At 46.6% G+C, this 27209-nt stretch overlaps 1 protein-coding gene and 6 non-coding genes across 9 annotated transcripts; all 7 read right to left on the minus strand.

The window, feature by feature from the left end:
• Positions 1-559: 559 nt before the first annotated feature.
• On the minus strand, positions 560-674 carry LOC134913514 (U5 spliceosomal RNA). Its single transcript, XR_010177261.1, has one exon. It is a non-coding gene; the product is annotated as a U5 spliceosomal RNA (small nuclear RNA).
• Positions 675-3262: 2588 nt separating this feature from the next.
• Positions 3263-19749, minus strand: EIF4A2 (eukaryotic translation initiation factor 4A2). Of its 3 annotated transcripts, XR_010175945.1 has the most exons (12): positions 19641-19749; positions 18849-18894; positions 18642-18774; positions 18299-18438; positions 14554-14722; positions 8249-8358; positions 7575-7718; positions 7292-7429; positions 6957-7046; positions 6626-6705; positions 6056-6194; positions 3897-3987 (listed from the first exon to the last, which is right to left on the minus strand). XR_010175945.1 is itself a non-coding variant. In XM_063916351.1 (11 exons), exons 1-11 carry the CDS (start codon positions 19667-19669, stop codon positions 3843-3845), a joined length of 1224 nt encoding a protein of 407 aa, XP_063772421.1. In that variant the 5' UTR covers positions 19670-19749; the 3' UTR covers positions 3263-3842. The 3 variants fall into 3 exon arrangements, 2 of the variants coding, with proteins under 2 accessions (XP_063772421.1, XP_063772422.1); XM_063916351.1 differs by lacking the exon at positions 6056-6194 and having other exon boundaries at positions 3263-3987; XM_063916352.1 differs by lacking the exons at positions 6056-6194; positions 18299-18438; positions 18642-18774 and having other exon boundaries at positions 3263-3987.
• On the minus strand, positions 6267-6395 carry LOC134913608 (small nucleolar RNA SNORA63). Its single transcript, XR_010177311.1, has one exon. It is a non-coding gene; the product is annotated as a small nucleolar RNA SNORA63 (small nucleolar RNA).
• LOC134913610 (small nucleolar RNA SNORA63) lies at positions 7103-7228 on the minus strand. The gene has a single exon (XR_010177313.1). It is a non-coding gene; the product is annotated as a small nucleolar RNA SNORA63 (small nucleolar RNA).
• On the minus strand, positions 7998-8118 carry LOC134913609 (small nucleolar RNA SNORA63). Its single transcript, XR_010177312.1, has one exon. It is a non-coding gene; the product is annotated as a small nucleolar RNA SNORA63 (small nucleolar RNA).
• Positions 18511-18583, minus strand: LOC134913645 (small nucleolar RNA SNORD2). The gene has a single exon (XR_010177344.1). It is a non-coding gene; the product is annotated as a small nucleolar RNA SNORD2 (small nucleolar RNA).
• Positions 19011-19079, minus strand: LOC134913646 (small nucleolar RNA SNORD2). Its single transcript, XR_010177345.1, has one exon. It is a non-coding gene; the product is annotated as a small nucleolar RNA SNORD2 (small nucleolar RNA).
• Positions 19750-27209: the final 7460 nt, after the last annotated feature.

Below are 27209 nucleotides of genomic sequence, written 5' to 3' on the forward strand. Positions count from 1 at the left end.
TATACTCTGCAGCTTCTTTTAACAGTGATCTCATAGCTTCCATACCTAGAGACTAATGACCCAAATGTATCTTGGGACTTTATAGTGTTTAACACAGACGCATTTGCCAATGGCGGATCGCGTTATTTTGAAACCGATTAAATAGTGATCAAAGTCCACTAATTTTTTTCTATAAAAACAAATGGAGACCTTGACTCACTGGTTTTTAGCAATGTATGTTGTCAAAAACCCCGCACTATATAAGTGCTGGTGTAATGCACCCTTCTCACTTGTAGTTATTGTGTGAGATCTGCATTAACCCTGGTACCCAAAGGAACTTGGCCCTTTGAAAAGACTATCTTTAGTTATAGTAGGCGGAGTACTTCCGAGACTCCGATGTTACCGCTGTTTTAATTTGAATTGCCAATGCTTAACATAGGACCGTTAAAATTATTTTTAGTCTGCGCTAGAGCCTTACTAGCTATGCAGACTGACACCACAATAGGCAACAGACAACACTTGCACTACTTATTGAAGTTCTTGTGTCATATATATATTTTTGTTGCTGAAAAGCATATTAAGGCCAGCTGTAGCCAGGCATCAAAAATTTATATGAAACTCATGGTTATTTCTCTCTACGGACATCTTTAGCAACAGGCGAAAGATTTATTAGATCTGAAGAGAAACCAGAGTATTCTTTATGTGAAAAGCAGTTCACATGTGCAATCCGAACTAAATTCCCACTAACACCCCTTTGCCTCTGGTGGCTTAGAGATGTAGGGCAGGAATGTTCTAGAATTATGTGAAACCTGAACAAAAATTCCCACTAACACCCCTGCGCCCCCTTGTGGAGCAGAGGTGTATGGCCGGAATGTTCTGGAATTATAAACTGGAAGAAACTGTAATGATTAAAAATGGCCCCCATGCCATGCATACACTGAAAAGCACAGGACCTGCTGCAGTGTTAATATATATAGACTTAATAGCCTATTATACAGGTAATATAGGCTTAATAGCCTATTAAAGTGTGATAATCACATTCCAGTTAATAGAACACTTATTACATTATATGGCAGCCTACAGAAAAACAGGAAGCATGCCATTCATACAATTAGAAACATATTTTAGGACATGATCTGTTAAAACTATGTCTTATTAACCCATGCAGCCTTGGTGCTGCTGCTATGGGTATTTACTCCCCCTCACCCCCGGTAGTCTCCCCCATGTTACCTGCAGCGGACGGGAGCGGGTGCAGGGAGAGCAGGGGAGCGCTGTGTATAGCGCCGGGGAGCCGTCCGGACGAGCGGGCGGCGCCTTCATACATCAGTGTGCGGTGTCAGCGCTGGAAGAGCGGCCGGCGTCTGAGTGACGTGCGGCCGCTCTGTGCATCTTAGAAAGCGGGAACTTAGTTCTGGCTCGGGCGGCGCCTGTCCTACCTCGGTGCCGGGTAATCAGCGCTGTGAGAGCGGCCGGCGTCTCTGAGTGACGTGCGGCCGCTCTGAGCTTCTAGCGTAGTTAAACGGGGCATATCAGCGGCGGCAAACACCCACACAGCAGGGCGGCAGCGTGAGCTGACCGCCCAGACACCCCACCATACCTTGCCGCACCTCCTGTAAGCTCCGTCCAGCATGTGACGGGGCTTTCATCCTGGCTGTGACGGAGCTTTCTGTCAGCTCCGTCCAGTGTCAGACCTTGTGACTTCCATAGCGGCTGGGCATAGTGCGTATGAGCTCCCCCTGCTGTGCAGCCGGACGGAGCTCCGTATGAGCAGGAGGCATTAACCCCTACATAGCGGGGCGGCAGCCTGCGCTGACCGCCCCGTTTCCCCAGCCTACCTTTCTGATCATGGCTGTGACGACTGCCATTCTGTAACTCCTGGCTGTGACGGGGCTTTTTCTGTGTAAGCTCCGTCCAGCTTCAGTGGTGTGACTCATGGCTGCAACGGGGCTTCTTTGTGTAAGCTCCTGTCAGCTCTGTAGTCTTGGCTGTGACGTCTATCTCCGTCCAGCTCCAGTCAGCTTCCAGTAATCTATGGCTGCGACGGCTTCTTTTGTGCAAGCCCGTCCAGCTTCCTAGTCCTGGCTGCTCTTTGTAGAAGCAGTGGGCTGTCTGTGGCTGTGAGGGTGCTCTTCGTGAGGACCGACACGCCATGCTGTCTGTGGCTGTGAGGGTGCTCTTTGTGAGGACCGATACGCCATGCGCTGCCCGTGCAGCGGCACTATCCCGGACCCATGTTTTTCCAGAAACTGGGAAGGGATGTGCTAAGTTGTAAAAATAAAAATTAAAAATCCAAGTGTGGCTATACCACAAGCCTTGTTCGTGCTGTGAGCACCGAAAAAACACAGAGAGTACACTGAGGTACTCGGGGATATGGAGGGGGGGGAGGGTCCTAAATTTAAATATTCAGTGCCCTTGTTCGGCCACGCCCATCCATATCCCAAGAGTACTCCAGTGACCCCTAGTGGATGATAAAGAAATCTTACAGGCTTGGAGGAGGGTCATAGGGGGAGGAGCCAGTGCACACCAGGTAGTTCTAAAGCTTTACTTTTGTGCCCAGTCTCCTGCAGAGCCGCTATTCCCCATGGTCCCTACGGAGTCCCCAGCATCCACTAGGACATCAGAGAAATAAAAATATTCAAAGTAATTGTGGACCCATCCACAAATGAACTGTTGCTATCGAGCACAGAAAAACACTGAGGTACTCGGGGATATGGAGGGGTGGAGTGTTCTAAATTTAAATATTCAGTGCTGTTCCTACGGAAGCCGTCCATATCCCAAGAGTACTCCAGTGACCCCTAGTGGATGAAAAAGAAATATACTTTCTTTTCTAGGAAGCTCAGGAGAGCCCCTAGGGTGCATCCAGCTCTGGCCGGGCACAGATACTAACCGAGGTCTGGAGGAGGGGCATAGAGGGAGGAGCCAGTGCACACCAGATATAGTACCTAATCTTTCTTTTAAGAGTGCCCAGTCTTCTGCGGAGCCCATCTATACCCCATGGTCCTTACGGAGTACCCTGCATCCACTAGGACATCAGAGAAAACATGGTTCCCAAACAGTCCTCAAGGCACCCCAACAGTACAGGTTAAGGATATCCTTGTGCACAGATTGCATCAAACTGACTGAGGCACTAATTAAGCCACCTGTACCCTAGCATGGATATTCTTAAAACCTGGACTGTTAGATGCCTTGAGGACCTCATTTTGGAACTACTTGTTTAAAGGTCAATGTGCAAACCTTGACACTACACAAGGTAGCGCACATGCATACATCTTGGAAACGTCACTCAGATTAAATATACTATTTATTAAACATTTAAATTCATGTGCAATGTGGCAACTTTACAATTAAGCTGAAGACAGATTGTTGGGGTTTCAGGGCCCATCACAAATGCACTTACCTTATTGAATAAATATACATTTAAACAAAAATGTATATGCCCTCTTAATTTAGCAAACTCTAAATCTGTACTGTACAATAAGTGTGTATATGCTAATTTAACATAATTGGCTGATTTTATGCAGCACTTATATCTTTTAGTCCATAAGTAAGTTATTAAATGATAAAGCACATCAAACACAACCATTTCTCTATAACTAGGAAATAAATGTCTAACACAAAAATGTAAAGACCCCATCGCTTTACAACCCAACCCCAACAGTCTAAACTCTGGAAAGAGGATAAAGCCCACAGCTTTCCTTCCAAAGACGGCGACTATTGTCGCTTTGCTTCACAAAATCTGTATTTCTGATCCGTTAGGAGCATTGAGACAAGATTCAATATATTTCCAAAGAAAAGCACAATGTGCGTCGTTATTCGCCTATTCAGCAACAGCGAGTACGGCAGTCAAAATCTCATCCCAGGAATCAAATCAGATCAGCCACATTCATGGGCATCTCCTCCACTGTAGTATTGTAGAAAGTCTCAATATCCCGAAGAATTCTTTTATCCTCCTCTGTAACAAAGTTTATGGCCACACCTTTCCTACCAAAGCGGCCTCCACGCCCAATCCTGCAAAGGGAGAACACAAATTCAAGACTTCAGCCTCACTTATATCATTAATACAACTAATTTAGTCACATCATCTGCTGTGTACATCATTTTGAAGTACATTATATCATAATGATGCAGCTAATAAGACTACTCATGAAACCTGGATGCAGAGGCATCCATGTTTAAACCCAAATATTTGACAATACAAAGATGGTTTTAGCAACGTGCAGGCTATAATTAGTGCTATACACAGCATGGAGACACTACATATACCACGTTAGGTAAAGTGGTCAGACTTGCACTCCCCTATTGTATTTGGGCTAGCTGCAGATCTAGATTGCTCCTTGTCTCAATTGTTGCATACAAGACAGGAAATCTATTTGCAGGTAGTAGATATGTAAAGTCAGAGAACCTGCACAATCTACCACTTCCTATTAGAGTAGACCCCTTAGAGGAAAGCTGAAGTGTTTTATTATCTAAGTTTGATACAGGTTGAGTATCCCGTATCCAAAATGCTTGGGACCAGAAGTATATTGGATATAGGATTTTTCTGTTTTTTGGAATAATTGCATACCATGAGACATCATGGCGATGGGGCCTAAGCACAGAATGGATTTACGTTTCATACACATAGCCTGAAGGTCATTTTTGCCCAAAAAAATTTTAATAACTTGATTAAACAAAGTGTTAATTCACACAATTCATATACCGTATATACTAGAGTATAAGCAGACTTTTTCAGCACTTTTTTTTCCGGCTTATATTTGGGTCAACTTATACTCAAGTATATATGCGGTATGTTTCATATACACAGCCTGAAGGTCATTTCATACAGTAAATTTAATTACCATTAAACAAAGTTTGTGTAAATTGAGCTGTCAGAAAACAAAGGTTTCACTCTCTCAAAATTCTGTATTTTGGAATATTTGGATATGGGATACTCAGCCTGTAGCTACTTCTAGTAAAGTTACTGTAAACAAATTCATGGCCACAGTATAGATAGGCCTATATCCATTTTAAAATATGTAGAGCTATAAGAATTAGGACTCCTGAAAATCTGTACCATGTGCCCAGGAAAAGGTCAGTGTAAAGTACTTGCAGGAAGCCACTCAAGTATCTTTCTAACCACTCAACTGACAAGTCATAGTTTTGTCACTTACATTTAATATACTTTAAAATAGTATTTTATTATGCACATCTGCAAAACTTCTCCTTGTCAAATACTGAGGGACACAGTGGGGCAGCGCAGTCACGTGATCTCACCGTGCCAGTAAAGTGGTTAGAGAAGTTTATGCAGTACAAAACTCACTCCACACAGGACTAGAATTCATTCATTTTAGTCATTCTAGTGGCTTCATGTTTTTTCTAAGCAATGTCACTAGCTACAAAAACCTTCTCTGAATAGAAGTCTAGTACAAAAAAAAGTTAAATAGAAAAGCCACCCTGCACCCTAGTCCGATATCCTCCATGCTGCCGTTTCAGAGGTGGCCAGCTAAAAATAGAATGTTAGCTGTAGACCTGCAGGACTGAATCTACAGAAGAGTTTACCCAAACTCTGCTATTACAGTCCAGGTTTTAAGGCTATCCATGCTTATGCAGTTAAAGCAAACTTGATTTTAGTACTCAAGTCTCCTGTGCTCAAGCATGATCCTTAAAAAACTTGACTAATGGTAGAGTTTGAGAAACTATGGCCTATAGCAAGACGCTAATGCTAGACATACTATACAATCATCTGGCCAGTCAGCCTGATATAAGCAGTTTGCCCAGAAAACTATAGTATTTGTGCTAAATATCTGCTGCATCTCATGGAAATTTCACATTCCTCTCGTGGGACTAACAGGTAAAGGTCTCCTCCCATGGGGAGGAACGCAGATATCTTGAGCATACACAGAAACCACATGATAGGAGTGTGAGGCTGTTTCTCTAACTGAAGTCTCTACATCAACCCATGGTGCAATATCCCTCCATTTACAGACAGGTTACATTTCAGCATAACAGCAAAGGCCAATGCATTAATACCAAATCCATGACAATCCCATACTGTTGTTACTGCACAACAGAAAACCCATAATATTGAGAGGTTTACCTTTACAAGAATTAGTCCATGTTCCACTGGCCGCCATCAGATCACGACCAGAAGTGTGTGTTCTCTGCTCAAGAGAATGACACACCACTTCCTCAAGTCACTCAGCAGTGTCCGGGAGCAACTGTACTCTGCTCCTTAACTATTTAAACATAAAAGCTCAATAAAAGATTGCCCGAGAATTCAATTACATGCCACTTAAATGGCCTGAAGGATGTTTGAGACCAAGCGTCCCTGTCTGCTGAAGGGGTCAGAACGGACAGGGATAGTAGGAAACATTTTGTTATTTGCAGGGGGAACGACAGAACAGCACTTAACAGCTATACTGTAACTTATCCTGCAAAAAACAGATCATTCAGAATTTTGCAGTCATACCTGACTGGGAGGTACTTAATGCTTTGGCGTGAGAACCTTGCTGTATTTTATTTCACAGCCACTATGTCAATACTACACAAGACTAAGCTTGAGAACTACTAGTGCATGTATGCATGCTCACTTGCTGCCTATAGACAGAAGCATCTATGTTACAGATTTTGCAAAGTGCAGCCATTACAAATTGTTTCTTATACAGACCTGTGAATGTAGTTTTCACGATTGGTTGGAAGATCATAATTAATAACCAGAGATACTTGCTGCACATCTATGCCACGTGCCTAGAATGCAGAGTGCACAGCTTGTGAGTTATATAATGCAGATCACCCTTCAAACAGTCAAGATCTAGAAAATACAAGCACTATGCAATACACACTGTCAGCCACAGTATAGTGGTGGACTACAACAGTGTAGTTCACTGTGGAATGTGGCTCTTGTTTTTCCAAAGAACTTCACTGCTAGGTAGAAAACCTTCACAGAAAACAAATTATCTTTGGGAATGGGGGGCAGGGGGAGATTGTGCATAACCTACCAGCAAGTCCGTAGTTATCAATACACGACTGGACCCAGACCTGAACTCCCTCATAATGACATCTCGTTCCTTCTGGTCCATGTCACCATGCTATAAGAAAAAGATCATGTTAAAGAAAGCATTCCAGTCAACAGATTATACTGCAGCTGTACGAGACCAAGAGTCCCTGCCTGCCACAGTGAAGTCAGTCAGGGATAGCAGGAAACAGGTTAATTTTAGCAGGGGGAACGACAACATAGCACCACGCTGCCATATTGTAACTTAACCTGCTTTTTATGGTAAACCCCCCATCCCCCCCAAAAAAAAACAAACAAAACAAACCTGAATTTCCTTACCAAAGCAGACACTGTAAAGTCTCTTGCATGCATTTTTTCTGTCAGCCAGTCAACTTTTCTTCTAGTATTAAGAAAAATTACAGCCTGGGTAATAGTCAGAGTCTCATACAGGTCACAGAGCGTGTCCAGCTTCCATTCCTGGATGTAGAGATGATTACATAAAGTTATACTTCATCATGCTAAACCTATCTAATGTCAAATAATCTTAATTTTGTGCCTTCAACAATTGAGTATGCCAGAATCAGTACACCTAGAAGAGTCAAACAATTAATGCTGACCTTACCTCACGTTCCACATTAATGTAGAATTGCTTTATCCCCTCCAAAGTCAATTCCTCCTTTTTTACAAGAATACGGATTGGATCCCTCATGAATTTTTTGGTCACCTCCAACACATCAGTTGGCATAGTGGCAGATAGCAAGACAACCTAATGAGGGGGTTACATTTATTACTTCAAGCAATGTTACATAGTAAGCCTCCCTCTACACTACAGATCTGTTAAAAGTAGGATGCCTTTCCCAATTAGTACACAGTACAAGGAAGTTATTTGCCAACACTTTAGTTGGTGGCATTGCTGATAATGCAGTCTGTCACCTGAGCCATGACTGGCTGTTGAAAACCTTGACTGCAGCAAAGACCTGCAGTATACAAAGCAAAGCAACATAGCTAGATCCAGTCCTAGAGTTAATCATGATAGATTAATTTGTTGTATGAGACCAAGCGTCCCTGCCTGTCACAGTGGTCAGTCAGGGATAGTAGGAGACAAGTTCTTTTTAGCAGGGGGAACGACAACACAGCACACTGCCATATTGTAACTTATCCTGCTTTAAAATAAATAGGATGCATTCTCATATATTCACCAGTAACAGGCACTAAACTTGCATGCATTTCTACCAGTGTCATTTTCTCTTTAGAATTTAATGTTTAAAAACCAAGGTGATCAGGTGTTTTAGTTACCTGAATGTTTGTGCTTAGCTTTTGAAAGATCTCATAAATTTGATCCTTAAACCCACGGCTCAACATTTCATCAGCTTCATCCAAAACAAACATTTTGATCCATTTAGGAGCTGGAAAAAGAAGCATCTATATTAGCAAATAATCAGCTTCTTAAAATCTGTAAGTAGGGTGACCAATCCCAGGTCATTTTTTTTCAATCCTGGGGATCAGGATTGAAAAAAAAAAAAAATCCCAGGATTGGATTCTGTTCAATGTGGCCCCCCTCCTGCCCACAACTCACCATAACCTGGACAGGCAGAAGGGTGGGCCACTTGCTGGAGGTGGTGAGATGTGGGGCAGTGCAGGAGTAGAGGTCTGGCTGGCTGCGCAGCGTGACCTCTGAATTGACATCATGCTGCACAGTGCGCACAGCCGGGGGCAGGGGGAGCAGAGCAAGGTAAGCTGGGCAGCATCTAAATTTTATAGTATACTGGTAGCCAAACTCCAAATCCCTGGGACTGGAAGCTCCAAACCAAGGTTTGAAGCCCACACAGTTTTAGGCTGGGATCCCACCAATCCCAGGATTGGCACCATACCTGTAAGTAGTTTGAGAAAGCCAATGTTTAGACTGTTCATTACCCAGTAACCCTTTGAATAGAGGAAAAAATAAGAATTTACTTACCGATAATTCTATTTCTCATAGTCCGTAGTGGATGCTGGGACTCCGTAAGGACCATGGGGAATAGCGGCTCTGCAGGAGACTGGGCACAAAAGTAAAAGCTTGAACTAGCTGGTGTGCACTGGCTCCTCCCCCTATGACCCTCCTCCAAGCCTCAGTTAGGATACTGTGCCTGGACGAGCGTACATAATAAGGAAGGATCTTGAATCCCGGGTAAGACTCATACCAGCCACACCGTACAACTTGTGATCTGAACCCAGTTAACAGTATGACAAACGTAGGAGCCTCTGAACAGACGGCTCACAACAATAATAACCCGATTTTTTTGTAACAATAACTATGTACAAGTATTGCAGACAATCCGCACTTGGGATGGGCGCCCAGCATCCACTACGGACTATGAGAAATAGAATTATCGGTAAGTAAATTCTTATTTTCTCTAACGTCCTAAGTGGATGCTGGGACTCCGTAAGGACCATGGGGATTATACCAAAGCTCCCAAACGGGCGGGAGAGTGCGGATGACTCTGCAGCACCGAATGAGAGAACTCCAGGTCATCCTCAGCCAGGGTATCAAATTTGTAGAATTTAGCAAACGTGTTTGCCCCTGACCAAGTAGCTGCTCGGCAAAGTTGTAAAGCAGAGACCCCTCAGGCAGCCGCCCAAGATGAGCCCACCTTCCTTGTGGAATGGGCTTTTACAGATTTTGGCTGTGGCAGGCCTGCCACAGAATGTGCTAGCTGAATTGTACTACAAATCCAACGAGCAATCGTCTGCTTAGAAGCAGGAGCACCCAGCTTGTTGGGTGCATACAGGATAAACAGCGAGTCAGATTTCCTGACTCCAGCCGTCCTGGATATATATATTTTCAGGGCCCTGACTACGTCCAGTAACTTGGAGTCCTCCAAGTCCCTAGTAGCCGCAGGCACCACAATAGGCTGGTTCACGTGAAACGCTGAAACCACCTTTGGGAGAAATTGAGGACGAGTCCTCAATTCTGCCCTATCCGTGTGAAAAATCAGGTAAGGGCTTTTATAAGATAAAGCTGCCAATTCTGAGACACGCCTGGCTGAAGCCAGGGCTAACAGCATTACCACCTTCCATGTGAGATATTTTAATTCCACAGTGGTGAGTGGTTCAAACCAATGTGATTTTAGGAACCCCAAAACCACATTGAGATCCCAAGGTGCCACCGGGGGCACAAAAGGAGGCTGTATATGCAGTACCCCTTTGACAAACGTCTGGACTTCAGGCACTGAAGCCAGTTTTTGGAAGAAAATCGACAGGGCCGAAATTTGAACCTTAATGGACCCCAATTTTAGGCCCATAGACAGTCTTGTTTGCAGGAAATGTAGGAAGCGACCCAGTTGAAATTCCTCTGTAGGGGCCTCTTTGGCCTCACACCACGCAACATATTTTCGCCAAATGCGGTGATAATGTTTTGCGGTTACATCCTTCCTGGCCTTTATCAGGGTAGGGATGACTTCTTCTGGAATGCCTTTTTCCTTCAGGATCCGGCGTTCAACCGCCATGCCGTCAAACGCAGCAAGTCTTGGAACAGACAAGGCCCCTGCTGGAGCAGGTCCTTTCTTAGAGGTAGAGGCCACGGTTCCTCCGTGAGCATCTCTTGAAGTTCCGGGTACTAAGTCCTTCTTGGCCAATCCGGAACCACGAGTATAGTTCTTACTCCTCTCCTTATGATTCTCAGTACTTTTGGTATGAGAGGCAGAGGAGGGAACACATACACTGACTGGTACACCCATGGTGTTACCAGAGCGTCCACCGCTATTGCATGAGGGTCCCTTGACCTGGCGCAATATCTCTAGTTTTTTGTTGAGACGGGACGCCATCATGTCCACCTTTGGTTTTTCCCAACGGTTTACCATCTCTTGGAAGACTTCTGGATGAAGTCCCCACTCCCCCGGGTGAAGGTTGCTGAGGAAGTTCGCTTCCCAGTTGTCCACTCCCGGAATGAACACTGCCGACAGTGCTATCACATGATTCTCCGCCCAGCGAAGAATCCTTGCAGCTTCTGCCATCGCCCTCCTGCTTCTCGTGCCGCCCTGTCTGTTTACGTGGGCGACTGACGTGATGTTGTCAGATTGGATCAATACCGCCTGACCCTGAAGCAGGGGTTTTGCTTGACTTAGGGCATTGTAAATGGCCCTTAGTTCCAGAATGTTTATATGAAGAGATGTTTCCATGCTTGACCACAAGCCCTGGAAATTTTGTCCCTGTGTGACTGCTCCCCAGCCTCTCAGGCTGGCATCCGTGGTCACCAGGATCCAATCCTGAATGCCGAATCTGCGGCCCTCTAGTAGATGAGCACTCTGCAGCCACCACAGAAGAGACACCCTTGTCCTTGGCGACAGGGTTATCCGCTGATGCATCTGAAGATGCGATCCGGACCATTTGTCCAGAAGATCCCACTGAAACGTTCTTGCATGGAATCTTCCGAATGGAATCGCTTCGTAAGAAGCCACCATTTTTCCCAGGACCCTCGTGCACTGATACCTGGCCTGGTTTTAGGAGATCCCCGACTAGCTCGGATAACTCTCTGGCCTTCTCCTCTGGGAGAAACACCTTTTTCTGGACTGTGTCCAGAATCATTCCTAGGAACAGGAGACGTGTTGTTGGAATCAGCTGCGATTTTGGAATATTTAGAATCCACCCGTGCTGACGTAACACTAACTGAGATAGTGCTACTCCGACTTCTAACTGTTCCCTGGACCTTGCCCTTATCAGGAGATCGTCCAAGTAAGGGATAATTAAAACGCATTTTCTTCGAAGAAGAATCATCATTTCGGCCATTACCTTGGTAAAGACCCGAGGTGCCGTGGACAACCCAAACGGCAGCGTCTGAAACTGATAATGACAGTTTTGTACTACAAACCTGAGGTACCCTTGGTGAGAAGGGTAGATTGGGACGTGGAGATAAGCATCTTTGATGTCCAGAGACACCATATAGTCCCCTTCTTCCAGGTTTGCTATCACTGCTCTGAGTGACTCCATCTTGAATTTGAACCTCTTTATGTAAGTGTTCAAGGATTTTAGATTTAAAATTGGTCTCACCGAGCCGTCCGGCTTCGGTACCACAAACAGCGTGGAATAATACCCCTTTCCCTGTTGTAGGAGAGGTACCTTGATCATCACCTGCTGGGAATACAGCTTGTGAATGGCTTCCAAAACTGCCTCCCTGTCGGAGGGAGACTTTGGTAGAGCAGACTTCAGGAACCGGCGAGGGGGAGACGTCTCGAATTCCAGTTTGTACCCCTGTGATACTACCTGCAGAATCCAGGGGTCCACTTGCGAGTGAGCCCACTGCGCGTTGAAATTTTTGAGACGGGCCCCCACCGTGTCAGAGTCCGCTTGTAAAGCCCCAGCGTCATGCTGAAGACTTGGCAGAAGCAGAGGAGGGCTTCTGCTCCTGGGAAGAGGCTGCCTGGTGCAGTCTTTTTCCTCTTCCTCTGCCCCGGGGCAGAAATGAGTGGCCTTTTGCCCGCTTGTACTTATGGGAACGAAAGGACTGAGTTTGAAAAGACGGTGTCTTTTTCTGCTGAGAGGTGATCTGGGGTAAAAAGGTGGACTTTCCGGCCGTTGCCGTGGCCACCAGGTCCGATAGACCGGCCCCAAATAACTCCTCCCCTTTATACGGCAATACTTCCATATGTAGTTTGGAATCTGCATCCCCTGACCACTGTCACGTCCATAACGCTCTTCTGGCAGAAATGGACATAGCACTCACTCTTGATGCCAGGGTGCAAATATCCCTCTGTGCATCACGCATATATAGTAATGCATCCTTCAAATGCTCTATAGTTAGTAATATACTGTCCCTATCCAGGGTATCAATATTTTCAGTCAGGGAGTCCGACCACACCACTCCAGCACTGCACATCCAGGCTGAGGCGATTGCTGGTCGCAGTATACCAGTATGTGTGTATATACCCTTCAGGATATTTTCCAGCCTTCTATCCGCTGGTTCTTTGAGGGTGGCCGTATCAGGAGACGGTAACGCTACTTGTTTAGATAAACGTGTGAGCGCTTTATCTACTCTAGGGGGTGTTTCCCAACGCGCCCTAACCTCTGGCGGGAAAGGGTATAGTGCCAATAATTTATTAGAAATGAGCACTTTATCGGGGGAAACCCACGCTTTATCACACACCTCATTTAATTCATCTGACTCAGGAAAAGCTACTGGTAGCTTTTTTACTCCCCACATAATACCCTTCTTTGTGGTACTTGTAGTGTCAGAAATGTTCAATGCCTCCTTCATTGCCGTGATCATGTAACGTGTGGCCCTACTGGACATTACGTTTGTCTCCTCACCGTCGACACTGGACTCAGTATCTGTGTCGACCCACTGAGGTAACGGGCGTTTTATCGCCCCTGACGGTGTCTGAGACGCATGGACAGGCACTAATTGATTTGTCGGCTGTCTCATGTCGTCAACAGTTTTTTGTAAAGTGCTGACATTGTCACGTAGTTCTTTAAATACAACCATCCAGTCAGGTGTCGACTCCCTACGGGGTGACATCACTAACACAGGCAATTGCTCTGCTTCCACATCATTTTCCTCCTCATACATGACGACACAATCGTACCGACACCCAGCACACACAGGGAATGCTCTGATAGAGGACAGGACCCCACTAGCCCTTTGGGGAGACAGAGGGAGAGTTTGCCAGCACAAACCAGAGCGATACATACATACACAGGGATAACCTTATAAAAGTGTTACTCCCTTTTATAGCTGCTGTTTATAATTTAGCTGCCAATAGTGCCCCCCCTCTCTCGTTTTTACCGATTCTGTAGGGACTGCAGGGGAGAGTCAGGGAGCCGTCCTTCCAGCGGAACTGTGAGGGAAAATGGCGCTTGTGTGCTGAGGAGATGGGCTCCGCCCCTTCACGACGGCCTTATCTCCCGCTTTTTTTCTGGAAAACTGGCAGGGGTTAAATACATCCATATAGCCCATGAGCTATATGTGATGTATTTCTTTTGCCATCCTAAGGTATTTCAGTTTTTTTATTGCGTCTCAGGGCGCTCCCCCCCAGCGCCCTGCACCCTCAGTGACCGGAGTGTGAAGTGTGCTGAGAGCAATGGTGCACAGCTGCAGTGCTGTGCGCTACCTTAGTTGAAGACAGGAACGTCTTCTGCCGCCGATTTCACCGGACCTCTTCGTTCTTCTGGCTCTGTAAGGGGGCCGGCGGCGCGGCTCCGGGACCCATCCAGGCTGAACCTGTGATCGTCCCTCTGGAGCTAATGTCCAGTAGCCTAAGAAGCCCAATCCACTCTGCACGCAGGTGAGTTCGCTTCTTCTCCCCTTAGTCCCACGATGCAGTGAGCCTGTTGCCAGCACGACTCACTGAAAATAAAAAACCTAAAATAAACTTTTACTCTAAGCAGCTCAGGAGAGCCACCTAGCATGCACCCTTCTCGTTCGGGCACAAGAATCTAACTGAGGCTTGGAGGAGGGTCATAGGGGGAGGAGCCAGTGCACACCAGCTAGTTCAAGCTTTTACTTTTGTGCCCAGTCTCCTGCGGAGCCGCTATTCCCCATGGTCCTTACGGAGTCCCAGCATCCACTTAGGACGTTAGAGAAAATAAAAAATTTAAAGCACACATTTAAAATAAAAACCCCCACTTACACAGGTAACGGCGATTCAACATATCAAACACACGGCCAGGAGTTCCAACCACAATGTGTGGTGCTTCTGCCTGCAGTTTCTGCATTTCATTACGAACATTCGTTCCTCCAATACAAGCATGGCATGTTGCACCCATATAGTCACCAAGGGCCAAAATGACCTTTTGAATCTATGAAAAAATTAAAATAACTGGTCAGATCATTTTATATACTTTGCAGTTACTCACCTCATGCAAACTAAAGCCTTCTTTAAAAGGGTATATGCATTTAAATTCAGGAAATCTGCTGTATTTGAAGCTACAAATGGTTTTTTACATGTGCAACTATTCTATCAACGCATTCACTTAATCTGCATGTTACCCAGGGATTCCATACAGTATTAGGGCGGGATTCAAATCTTTCATCGCCCCCAATTTCCCATCTAAAGCGACGGGAGACCGCGGGGCGATATTCAAATGACCCCTGTTTTTGCACTGATCGCACCCATAAGAGCTGGGTTCAGCCACGTAAAGCAGCTAAACCCGACTAAAGACATGGGTGCAATCGTGAAAAGTCCCGTTTTGGGCGTCCAAACGGGTCACTTCACACATTTCAGCTCACCACCCCTGGGGGTGGCGAGCTGAAATGCAGATATCGCGACCATCAGCAGTAACATTTGAATACTGCCAGCGGGTGCAATGGGGGAAGAAAAGATTTGAATCCTGCCCTTAGTTTGCAAACAGGCAGTGCAGAGTGACCAGACTTGTCTACCAAGTGTCAGGTGCAGGCAAATATTGCATGCAAAGTGGAAGACCTTCCACATGTGCTAGATATGTACAAAGCAGTTCTGAATTTAAATGGGAGCCTATTTAAATTGCATCTTTACGCAAAACTGACTTAACATACATTAAGGTGGATTGTTATCAAAGCATGAAGATAAAGCACTAACAAATCAACTTCTAACTTATTTTACAGGCTGTGTGTGAAAAACAACACCTAGGAGCAGATTGGTTAATGCTTTCTCCATGCTTTGGAAAACACCCCCTCAGTCTAAAGGTGGGTACACACTGGTAGGTATATCTGCCGATCAACTGATCAGCAGATATATCTATGGATGGATCGGGCAGTGTGTCCAGCATATAAACTGCCCGATCCGTCGGGAACTGAAGTCATGAACTGGGCAGGCGGTGAAGTCATGAACTGGGCGGGTGTGTACACACCCACCCAGTTCAGCTGTCAATCACAGCATGTGTACGTACACTGACTAGCAAATATATTGGCAGTTGGCTGTGCAGCGGGGCAGACGCAATATGTCTCTGAACGATAGAGTTCACAGACGTATCTGCCGCACACTGGCTGACGGACCCCCCATATATCGGCCGTTCAAGAGAACGGCCAGTGTGTAACCACCTTAAGAAAATTTGCATTAAATACTTAGGTTGTACACAAGTCAAACTGATCATATTGAACCCTATAGAACAGTGGTTTTCAACCTTTTTTTACTCGCGGCACATCGAACAATATTTTAAAATTGCCAAGGCACACCATGAGTTCCCCACAGAAAAAAAACAAAACACACAGTGGCCGTCACAGTAAAAAAAATCCACACATACATTGGCCTACACCGAAAAAAACACTCACATTGCTCCCCACATAAATCCTATTGCTCCCCACATGAATTATTCACATTGTTCCCCCCCTAAATCCTTATTCTCCCCACATAAATCCTATTGTTCCCCACAGGAGAACTAAAATAACAAATATTAGCCCCTACCGGTCAGCTGTCCTCCTCCCTGTCCCTCAGTGGCGGGGGTTGTTCATAGTGGAGTGCTGCGAACACTGAGCAGCGGGCGGTCAGGCAGGTGTGGATGTGGGTGGGCAAGGAAAGCTGTGTATGCAGGCGGGAACTGGAAGATGTGTATGCAGGCAGGTGGTCTGGCTAGGTGGTGAGACACGGTGGCCGTGACCTATGATATCACACCGCCGTGTCTTCAAGGCATAGGTCACGGCCAGAGCACGACTGATCCTCTAAGAAGAGCCCGGGACAACAGTTCACTCTGAAGGTGCAGGAAGCTGCTCTGGCTCCGCGGCACACCTTGCAACTGCTCGCGGCACACTAGTGTGCCACGGCACACTGGTTGAAAAAGCCTGCTATAGAAGATACTTTCACAATAAGCGTATGCCAAGCTTAGAAACATTGCCACGTTTCAGCATACTGAAGTTTAATGTGAAGGAGCAAATCGCTTACCAGTGGACTTCGCCAGGTCTCTCTGACCTCATGATTGACGTTCGAACAGTGTTTACATTAGCTACTGAAGTAGAATAAATGCTGTCGTGGCCTCAGCATTTTAGTTACATTACTACAGCAGAAGTCCTTACATGATTTCAGTGAAAGCTACACGAGTACAACCTTACTAATTTATCTAAGGTCTGGGCATACCGACTTGCTCAGCTTTTCACAAAGATCCCATTTCATATTGAATGAACTATACTTAAAATCCTTCTAAATAGTAGACCCTGGTTACAAAATTGTAGACTACTCCAAGTTTATATTGGCTTTTCATAAATAAAAGTGTAATACTCAGTTCTAAGAGGTTATTTCTCAAAGCATGAGAGATCAAGTGGAGCAATATAGGAGCACTGGCCAGCTTCTATTTACACTGTTTGAAACAGAGTTAGAAGCTGACTGGTTAGTGCTTTTTTGCTCCACCTTCTCTCCATGCTTTCAGAAATACTCCCTTTAGAAATCTGTGACTATCTCACCCAATTCACACTGGGGGAGCATTTATTATATTTGTGCCCACATCTGCAATACAATGTGGGCACAATATTCATGCAGAATCATGAACTGATTACATCAGGTTGATGTATTGAACACCTGCAGTGTCCCTGCGATGTGCCCCTGAGGACTGCTGTGCATGATCACAATTACCACATGCAGTGGACTATCCAGATAGAGTTCCCAGGGAACCATCTGCTGGTTGAATCCAAGTTGAGTAGCCCATTGGCTTCCACCACCTTTAGGTAGCATAGCCAGTCTCCAGGATGCTTTGCATTCCAAAAGTTGGTGAATCTGGCAGCATCGTATCCCCCTTAGAACAGTATAGTGAACGTGGCTGCTTGCTGGCTGGATCACAGCAAATTGCTGCATTCCCTCAGTCATACATTCAGGGTATGCTTAATATCTGCAGTTAACCTGCAAATACATTGGACCCTTGAAGTCAGACTTGTCTTTGCTATTCATTTCTGGACTTCCAAATTATTTAATGTAGTTTATTGAAGGTGCAGGGTGGTGTTTTCACGAATACAAGTCTAGTAAACCGTTTCCCACATACAAACTAAGGGGAGCAGGTGATGGAGTTTTGTTTCAGATACACTCCAATCAGTTAACATCTAGGGACAGTGACTATTTGCCAGGAAACAGGATTCAGGCACATGCTTTAAGTACAAGCTTCATTTAAACTTCTTAGTGCTATGCAAGAACAATTCCTACAAAAGGGACATGCAAGGCAGCATTAGTTGCAGAGGTAAGTGTTATCACTTTGTGCACTGCAGTTTTCATAATACACAACTGCATACAAGTTACCACTCTACAGGCCTTTAATTGATTAAATTGAGATAATGAATATACTAGTCTACCAAAAATCTCAACAGAAACCGATGTCTGGCAGTATGATAGGCCAATGTGGCCATATGGCTAGTTTGTGTTTACAGTTGTGGAAACTGAAACATGTGCAGCACACAGATTTAAGCTACCCTGTCAATACCTGTTGAGCCAGTTCTCTTGTGGGAGCCAATACTAAAGCTTGGGTCTCCTTGAGATCAATCTCCAGTTGCTGCAGGATGGAAATAGCAAATGTGGCTGTCTTGCCAGTACCTGACTGAGCTTGAGCAATCACATCATACCCTAAAAAAAGTAGGGTACACATTTAATGTTCCCACATTTTACTCGGGTATGTTAACTAAAAACAATTTATACAAGTGATCAGAAAAAAAATTAAGTTCTCTCCATTTCAGGTCAGTCCCGAAAGATGGTAACCATCATTTCACTTGTTAAGCCTTAATACATATTGGGAGTTACGAAGTCTAGAATTGTGTAACTATACAAACCTTTAATACAGGGGATGATTGCTCGTTGCTGAATAGCAGAGGGCTTTTCAAAACCATAAGCATATATGCCTCTCAGAAGAGATTCTTTTAGATTCATGTCATCAAAATTGTCAACAATTTCATTCCAGTTGCTCTGCAGGAAGAAGACACTTTTGTATTCCTCATAATTAACACAGTGGGAAGGAAAATGCTCTATTGTGTACTAACCTCAATGACACCATCGGGGTCCATTCCTTCTGGGCCGCCATGGTCTCTGTTAAGAGAATGCCACCAATTACACATACACCAAAACTTTAGTATACAGCTTCTCATATCATAATTTGCCTGCAGTTATGTGTCAGTATCTTGTAGTGACACGTGATAGTGAACAAGTGATCAGTAATTAAAGTTCTCTCCATTCCAGGTCAGTCCCGAAAGATGGTAAGCATCATTTCACTTGTCTGTACGCACCTCCGGCCAATAGACGGGGCCTCGGGGCAGACCTATCACAAATTAGCGTTGCCAGCTGTAGGGCGCTGCCGCAGGCTTCCTAGCACACCGAAGTAGCTCCCTCCTGTATACACTGACCGCATGAGGCAGGGCTACATGTTCCCAGTATAAACACCTCCGCACATAGAGGAGCTGCTGGAACTACGTATAGGCTGCACAGGGGAGGAAGCCCCGGCTGCACCCCCACACCCCCTTACCATACCGCCATCTTGCCCCCTCCCTCCCCGCAGACATGACCGCTCCAACCTCTGGGGCCTATAGAGCCCGGTCTAGGCAGTCAACACACATGCAACGCGGGGAGCGGTGCTGACACGCCCGGCTGTAGGTGCTGGTACCCTGAGAAGGCGCGTGTAACGCTGTGACTGCGGCCTCGGGCTCTGTGCGTCACTCCCCTGCCCACCTGCCTATGCTACAACTGCAGAGCCGACTAGCCAGCCTATAGCGCCGCTCACTGCCATGCGATACCCCGATCCACAGGGCGGGAGCGGGCACGGCCAGAGCCGCAGGTACCTGGTATAATCTGCAGAGCCACCTGACATGATCCGCACAGCGATTCCAAGCTCAACTGAAAAGAACTATTGGCGGCAGCGCCTGTCTTTTATATGGCCGGGACTATATTTGTGAACGGCGGAAGAATACAGAGTATACAGAGGCGGTGAATAAAATCCTCTCGTGAAATTTTCTCTCGCTACCCTTGTCAAAGCAAGGGTCTGATCATCGTTATAATTATACACTATTACCACGAAGATTTATTTCGTGTAAGCCGTTGCTTTGAGGAAAGTGGCACTACTTTGGCCGTTTGTACCAAACTTGCGGAAAGATATTGCAGCAAACAGTGAGTAGGTTATAGGTCTGCACGGGGTTTCCTCCCCGGCCCTGCAGCACAGAGGGAGATCTCTCCGCCTTCCATGCGGCCGGCTGGTGTATGACACAGTGACTTCTACTGACGTCATGCAGTGCGCTGGTGATGTGTGCGCTGGCACTGCTGCTGTTGCTGGTAGTGTCTGCGCTGCGAGTGTTATCATTTGTGCTGCTTCCTCACGCCGTCTATATTCTCACCTAGGGGCAATCAGTCAATAGTTGCAGCATATCCGCTGCAATTAATCATCACTCGAATCATGCATACCTCCCAACATGGCCCTCTCCAGGAGGGACAGAATGCTCTGCTCCTGGGCTTCCCTCTTAATTTATGATTTCCATCACCTGTGCTGAAACACCTTTCTTATCCATTAACCTGTACAAAACAGGTGATGGCATTCATAAATTAAGAGAAAAGTCCAGGAGCAGAGCATTGTGTCCCTCCTGGAGAGGGTCATGCTGGGAGGTATGCTCGAATGTAACATAGGTGGCTCAGTCCCTACATTTCCTACAACAGCTGCAGAATCCACAGGCTGCTGGCAGATTGCCCCTGCAGGCATCACCATCTGAAGATACAGCTATAGTCCACCAAAAATACGGTACATGCTAAATCCTAGTGGGCTAAGGGACCTGTGACGTCGGGGTGGAGCAAGGACGGCAGGATACTACTTTCAGTATCCACGCTACCATCTATTACCTTTAGTAATCAGGCGGCGAGCGAAGCCGAGCGAGCCACTGTGCCCGAAGCATGGCGAGCGAAGCGAGCCCGCAAGGGTCCATTTCTGGACCCTTTGCCGAACTTGCTCCTCCCCTTCTCTTGCGTGTCACGTGGGTCAAATGTCGCTTAGCCCACTAGGAAATAGACACAACCCCAAAAATACCCAGAGAGGTTTCTGGACCTATGGCAATGGCGACCTCAAATGCGTGCTAAGTGGACCACACATGCATAGTAGTGCTTCCTGGTCCGGTATAATGTGATCACTTCACTTCTAACCTATCGCAGGGACGGGCTGCCTATCCCTGGATGTGTGTTGTTTTTTTTAAATGTATACCTTTAGGAAGTACATAGGGGTTCATTTATCAACAAATGATGAAACTCGTTAAATAGTGCTCTAGCCAATCAGCTCCTGTTGTGTGTTTAGCTCCTAACCGTCATGTGTTTAAAGATGACAGGAGCTGATTGACTGGAGCATCATTTATCATACACTACGAGTTTTATCATTCACAACAAGTTTTGTCACTCGTTGATAAATGGTCCCCATAATTACTTATTGCTGCAAGTAGCGATGTTAAGAACTTACAATTATTAGGTCTAAAAGCTTTTAATTCATACATACAATTACCGGGTATAAGTAGCTTTTAATTCATACATACAGTCAGGTCCATAAATATTGGGACATCGGCACAATTCTCATATTTTGGGCTCTATACGCCACCACAATGGATTTGAAATGAAACAAACAAGATATGCTTTAACTGCAGACTTTCCACTTTAATTTGAGGGTATTTACATCCAAATCAGGTGAACGGTGTAGGAATTACAACGGTTTCTACATGTGCCTCTCACTTATTAAGGGACCAAAAGTAATGGGACAATCAACTCAAAAGCTATTTCATGGACAGGAGTGGGCTAGTCCCTCATTATTTCATCATCAATTAAGCAGATAAAAGATCTGGAGTAGATTCCAGGTGTGACATTTGCATTTGGAATCTGTTGCTGTCGACTCTCAATATGAGATCCAAAAAGCTGCCACTATCAGTGAAGCAAGCCATCATTAGGCTGAAAAATCAAAACAAACCCATCAGAGAGATAGCAAAAACATTAGGTGTGGCCAAATCAACTGGAACATTCTTAAAAAGAAAGAACGCACTGGAGAGCTCAGCAACACCAAAAGACCCGGAAGACCACAGAAAACAACTGCGGTGGATGACAGAAGAATTTTCTCTGACGTCCTAGTGGATGCTGGGAACTCCGTAAGCACCATGGGGAATAGCGGCTCCGCAGGAGACTGGGCACAACTAAAGAAAGCTTTAGGACTACCTGGTGTGCACTGGCTCCTCCCTCTATGACCCTCCTCCAGACCTCAGTTAGAATTTTGTGCCCGGCCGAGCTGGATGCACACTAGGGGCTCTCCTGAGCTCTTAGAAAAGAAAGTTATATTTAGGTTTTTTATTTTCAGTGAGATCTGCTGGCAACAGACTCACTGCTACGAGGGACTTAGGGGAGAGAAGCGGACCTACCTGCTTGCAGCTAGCTTGGGCTTCTTAGGCTACTGGACACCATTAGCTCCAGAGGGATCGAACACAGGCCCAGTCTCGGTCGTCCGGAGCCGCGCCGCCGTCCCCCTTGCAAAGCCAGAAGCAAGAAGATGTTCCTGAAAATCGGCGGCAGAAGACTTCGGTCTTCATTAAGGTAGCGCACAGCACTGCAGCTGTGCGCCATTGCTCCCCATGCACACCACACACTCCGGTCACTGATGGGTGCGGGGCGCTGGGGGGGGGCGCCTTGGGGCTGCAATAAGAGTACCTTACTGGCAAAATAACACATAATATAGTCATTAAGACTATATATGTGTAAAATTCCCTGCCATATATTCCATAAAAAAGCGGGAGAAGCCCGCCGAGAAAGGGGCGGGGCTATCTCCCTCAGCACACTGGCGCCATTTCCTCTCACAGCTCCGCTGGAAGGACGCTCCCAAGGCTCTCCCCTGCAGTTTCCAGACTTCATAGGGTAAAAAAGAGAGGGGGGGCACTAAATTTAGGCACAGTATCTGTATATTAATAGCAGCTATAAGGGAAAAATCACTGTATGTATAGTGTGAATCCCTACATTATATATAGCGCTCTGGAGTGTGCTGGCATACTCTCTCTCTGTCTCCCCAAAGGACTTTGTGGGGTCCTGTCCTCAGTCAGAGCATTCCCTGTGTGTGTGCGGTGTGTCGGTACGGCTGTGTCGACATGTTTGATGAGGAGGCTTATGTGGAGGCGGAGCAGGTGCCGATAAATGTGATGTCACCCCCTGCGGGGTCGACACCTGAGTGGATGGTTATGTGGAAGGAATTACGCGACAGTGTCAACTCCTTACATAAAAGGTTTGACGACATAGCAGATGTGGGACAGCCGGCTTCTCAGCCTGTGCCTGCCCAGACGTCTCAAAAGCCATCAGGGGCTCTAAAACGCCCGCTACCTCAGATGGCAGACACAGATGTCGACACGGATACTGACTCCAGTGTCGACGATGATGAGACTAGTGTACATTCCAATAGAGCCACCCGTTACATGATTACGGCAATGAAAAATGTGTTGCATATTTCTGATATTACCCCAGGTACCACAAAAAAGGGTATTATGTTTGGGGAGAAAAAACTACCATTGGTTTTTCCCCCTTCTGATGAATTAAATGAAGTGTGTGAAGAAGCGTGGGCTTCCCCCGATAAGAAACTGGTAATTTCTAAAAAGTTACTAATGGCGTACCCTTTCCCGCCAGAGGACAGGTCACGTTGGGAGACATCCCCTAGGGTGGATAAAGCGCTCACACGTCTGTCAAAGAAGGTGGCACTACCGTCTCCGGACACGGCCGCCTTAAAGGAACCTGCAGATAGAAAGCAGGAGGCTATCCTGAAGTCTGTATATACACACTCAGGCATTATACTGAGACCAGCTATTGCTTCAGCATGGATATGCAGTGCTGCAGCTGCGTGGTCAGATTCCCTGTCAGAAAACATTGATACCTTAGACAGGGACACTATATTGCTAACCGTTGAGCACATTAAAGACGCAGTCTTATACATGAGAGATGCACAGAGGGATATTTGCCGGCTGGCATCTAAAATAAACGCAATGTCCATTTCTGCCAGGAGAGGATTGTGGACTCGGCAGTGGACAGGTGATGCTGATTCTAAAAGGCACATGGAAGTTTTGCCTTACAAGGGTGAGGAGTTGTTTGGGGATGGTCTCTCGGACCTCGTTTCCACAGCTACAGCTGGGAAATCAGCATTTTTACCCCATGTTCCCTCACAGCCAAAGAAAGCACCGTATTATCAGGTACAGTCCTTTCGGCCCCAGAAAGGTAAGCGGGTTAAAGGCGCGTCCTTTCTGCCCAGAGGCAGAGGTAGGGGGAAAAAGCTGCAGCATACAGCCAGTTCCCAGGAACAAAAGTCCTCCCCCGCTTCCTCTAAGTCCACCGCATGACGCTGGGGCTCCACAGGCGGAGCCAGATACGGTATGGGCCCGTCTCAAGAACTTCAGCGACCAGTGGGCTCGCTCACGGGTGGTTCCCTGGATTCTACAGGTAGTATCTCAGGGGTACAAGCTGGAATTCGAGACATCTCCCCCTCGCCGTTTCCTCAAATCAGCCTTGCCGACGGCAGTGCTGGAGGCAATTCACAAGCTGAATTCGCAGCAGGTGATAGTCAAGGTACCCCTCCTTCAACAGGGACGGGGTTACTATTCCACAATGTTTGTGGTACCGAAACCGAATGGTTCGGTGAGACCCATCTTAAATTTGAAATCCTTGAACACTTATATACGAAGGTTTAAGTTCAAAATGGAATCGCTCAGGGCGGTTATTGCAAGCCTGGACGAAGGGGATTTCATGGTATCACTGGACATCAAGGATGCTTACCTGCATGTCCCCATTTACCCCCCTCACCAGGAGTACCTCAGATTTGTGGTACAGGACTGTCATTACCAATTCCAGACGTTGCCGTTTGGTCTGTCGGCACCGAGGGTATTTACCAAGGTAATGGCAGATATGATGATACTCCTTCGAAAAAAGGGAGTTATAATTATCCCGTACTTGGACGATCTCCTTATAAAGGCGAGGTACAGGGAACAGTTGCTGATCGGAGTAGCACTAGCTCGGGCAGTGCTACAACAGCACGGCTGGATCCTGAACTTTCCGAAGTCGCAGCTGGTTCCTACAACGCGTCTACTGTTCCTGGGGATGGTTCTCGACACAGAACAGAAAAAAGTGTTTCTCCCGGAGGAGAAGGCCAAGGAGTTGTCATCTCTAGTCAGAGACCTCCTAAAACCAAAACAGGTGTCGGTGCACCACTGCACGCGAGTCCTGGGAAAGATGGTGGCTTCTTACGAAGCAATTCCATTCGGAAGGTTCCATGCAAGGATCTTTCAGTGGGATCTGTTGGACAAGTGGTCCGGATCGCATCTTCAGATGCATCGGCTGATAACCCTGTCTCCGAGGGCCAGGGTGTCGCTGCTGTGGTGGCTGCAATGTGCTCATCTTCTAGAGGGCCGCAGATTCGGCATACAGGACTGGGTCCTGGTGACCACGGATGCCAGCCTTCGAGGTTGGGGGGCAGTCACACAGGGAATAAATTTCCAAGGACAATGGTCAAGTCAGGAGACTTCCCTACACATAAATATTCTGGAACTAAGGGCCATTTACAATGCCCTAAGTCAGGCAAGACCCCTGCTTCAACACCAGCCGGTGCTGATCCAGTCAGACAACATCACGGCGGTCGCCCATGTAAACCGACAGGGCGGCACAAGAAGCAGGATGGCGGTGGCAGAAGCCACAAGGATTCTCCGATGGGCGGAAAATCATGTGTTAGCACTGTCAGCAGTGTTCATTCCCGGAGTGGACAATTGGGAAGCAGACTTTCTCAGCAGACACGACCTCCACCCGGGAGAGTGGGGACTTCATCCAGAAGTCTTCCAAATGATTGTACAACATTGGGAAAGGCCACAGGTGGACATGATGGCGTCCCGCCTCAACAAAAAGCTAAAAAGTTATTGCGCCAGGTCAAGGGACCCTCAGGCGATAGCTGTGGACGCTCTGGTAACACCGTGGGTGTACCAGTCGGTGTATGTGTTCCCTCCTCTGCCTCTCATACCCAAGGTACTGAGAATAATAAGAAGGAGAGTAGTAAGAACTATACTCATTGTTCCGGATTGGCCAAGAAGAGCTTGGTACCCAGAACTTCAAGAAATGATCTCAGAGGACCCATGGCCTCTGCCGCTCAGACAGGACCTGCTGCAGCAGGGGCCCTGTCTGTTCCAAGACTTACCGCGGCTGCGTTTGACGGCATGGCGGTTGAACGCCAGATCCTGAAGGAAAAGGGCATTCCGGAGGAAGTTATCCCTACGCTAATTAAAGCTAGGAAAGAAGTGACCGCAAACCATTATCACCGCATATGGCGGAAATATGTTGCGTGGTGTGAGACCAGGAAGGCCCCAACGGAGGAATTTCAGCTAGGTCGATTTCTGCACTTTCTACAGTCAGGGGTGACTATGGGCCTAAAATTGGGTTCCATTAAGGTCCAGATTTCGGCTCTATCGATTTTCTTCCAAAAAGAACTGGCTTCACTACCTGAAGTTCAGACATTTGTTAAGGGAGTGCTGCATATTCAGCCCCCTTTTGTGCCCCCAGTGGCACCTTGGGATCTCAACGTGGTGTTGAATTTCCTAAAGTCGCATTGGTTTGAACCACTTAAAACCGTGGAACTAAAATATCTCACGTGGAAAGTGGTCATGCTGTTGGCCTTGGCTTCGGCCAGGCGTGTGTCAGAATTGGCGGCTTTGTCTTGTAAAAGCCCTTATCTGATTTTCCATATGGATAGGGCTGAATTGAGGACTCGTCCCCAATTTCTCCCAAAGGTGGTTTCAGCGTTTCATTTGAACCAGCCTATTGTGGTGCCTGCGGCTACTCGTGACTTGGAGGACTCCAAGTTGCTGGACGTAGTCCGGGCCCTAAAAATCTATGTTTCCAGGACAGCTGGAGTCAGAAAGACTGACTCGCTATTTATCCTGCATGCGCCCAACAAGTTGGGTGCACCTGCTTCAAAGCATACTATTGCTCGCTGGATCTGTAGCACGATTCAACTTGCACATTCTGCGGCTGGACTGCCGCATCCTAAATCTGTAAAAGCCCATTCCACGAGGAAGGTGGGCTCTTCTTGGGCGGCTGCCCGAGGGGTCTCGGCTTTACAACTTTGCCGAGCAGCTACTTGGTCGGGGTCAAACACATTTTCTAAATTCTACAAGTTTGATACCCTGGCTGAGGAGGACCTAGAGTTCGCTCATTCGGTGCTGCAGAGTCATCCGCACTCTCCCGCCCGTTTGGGAGCTTTGGTATAATCCCCATGGTCCTTACGGAGTTCCCAGCATCCACTAGGACGTCAGAGAAAATAAGATTTTACTCACCGGTAAATCTATTTCTCGTAGTCCGTAGTGGATGCTGGGCGCCCGTCCCAAGTGCGG

The sequence above is a fragment of the Pseudophryne corroboree genome, chromosome 4, assembly GCF_028390025.1.
Source record: "Pseudophryne corroboree isolate aPseCor3 chromosome 4, aPseCor3.hap2, whole genome shotgun sequence".
NCBI classification, from domain to species: domain Eukaryota; kingdom Metazoa; phylum Chordata; class Amphibia; order Anura; family Myobatrachidae; genus Pseudophryne; species Pseudophryne corroboree.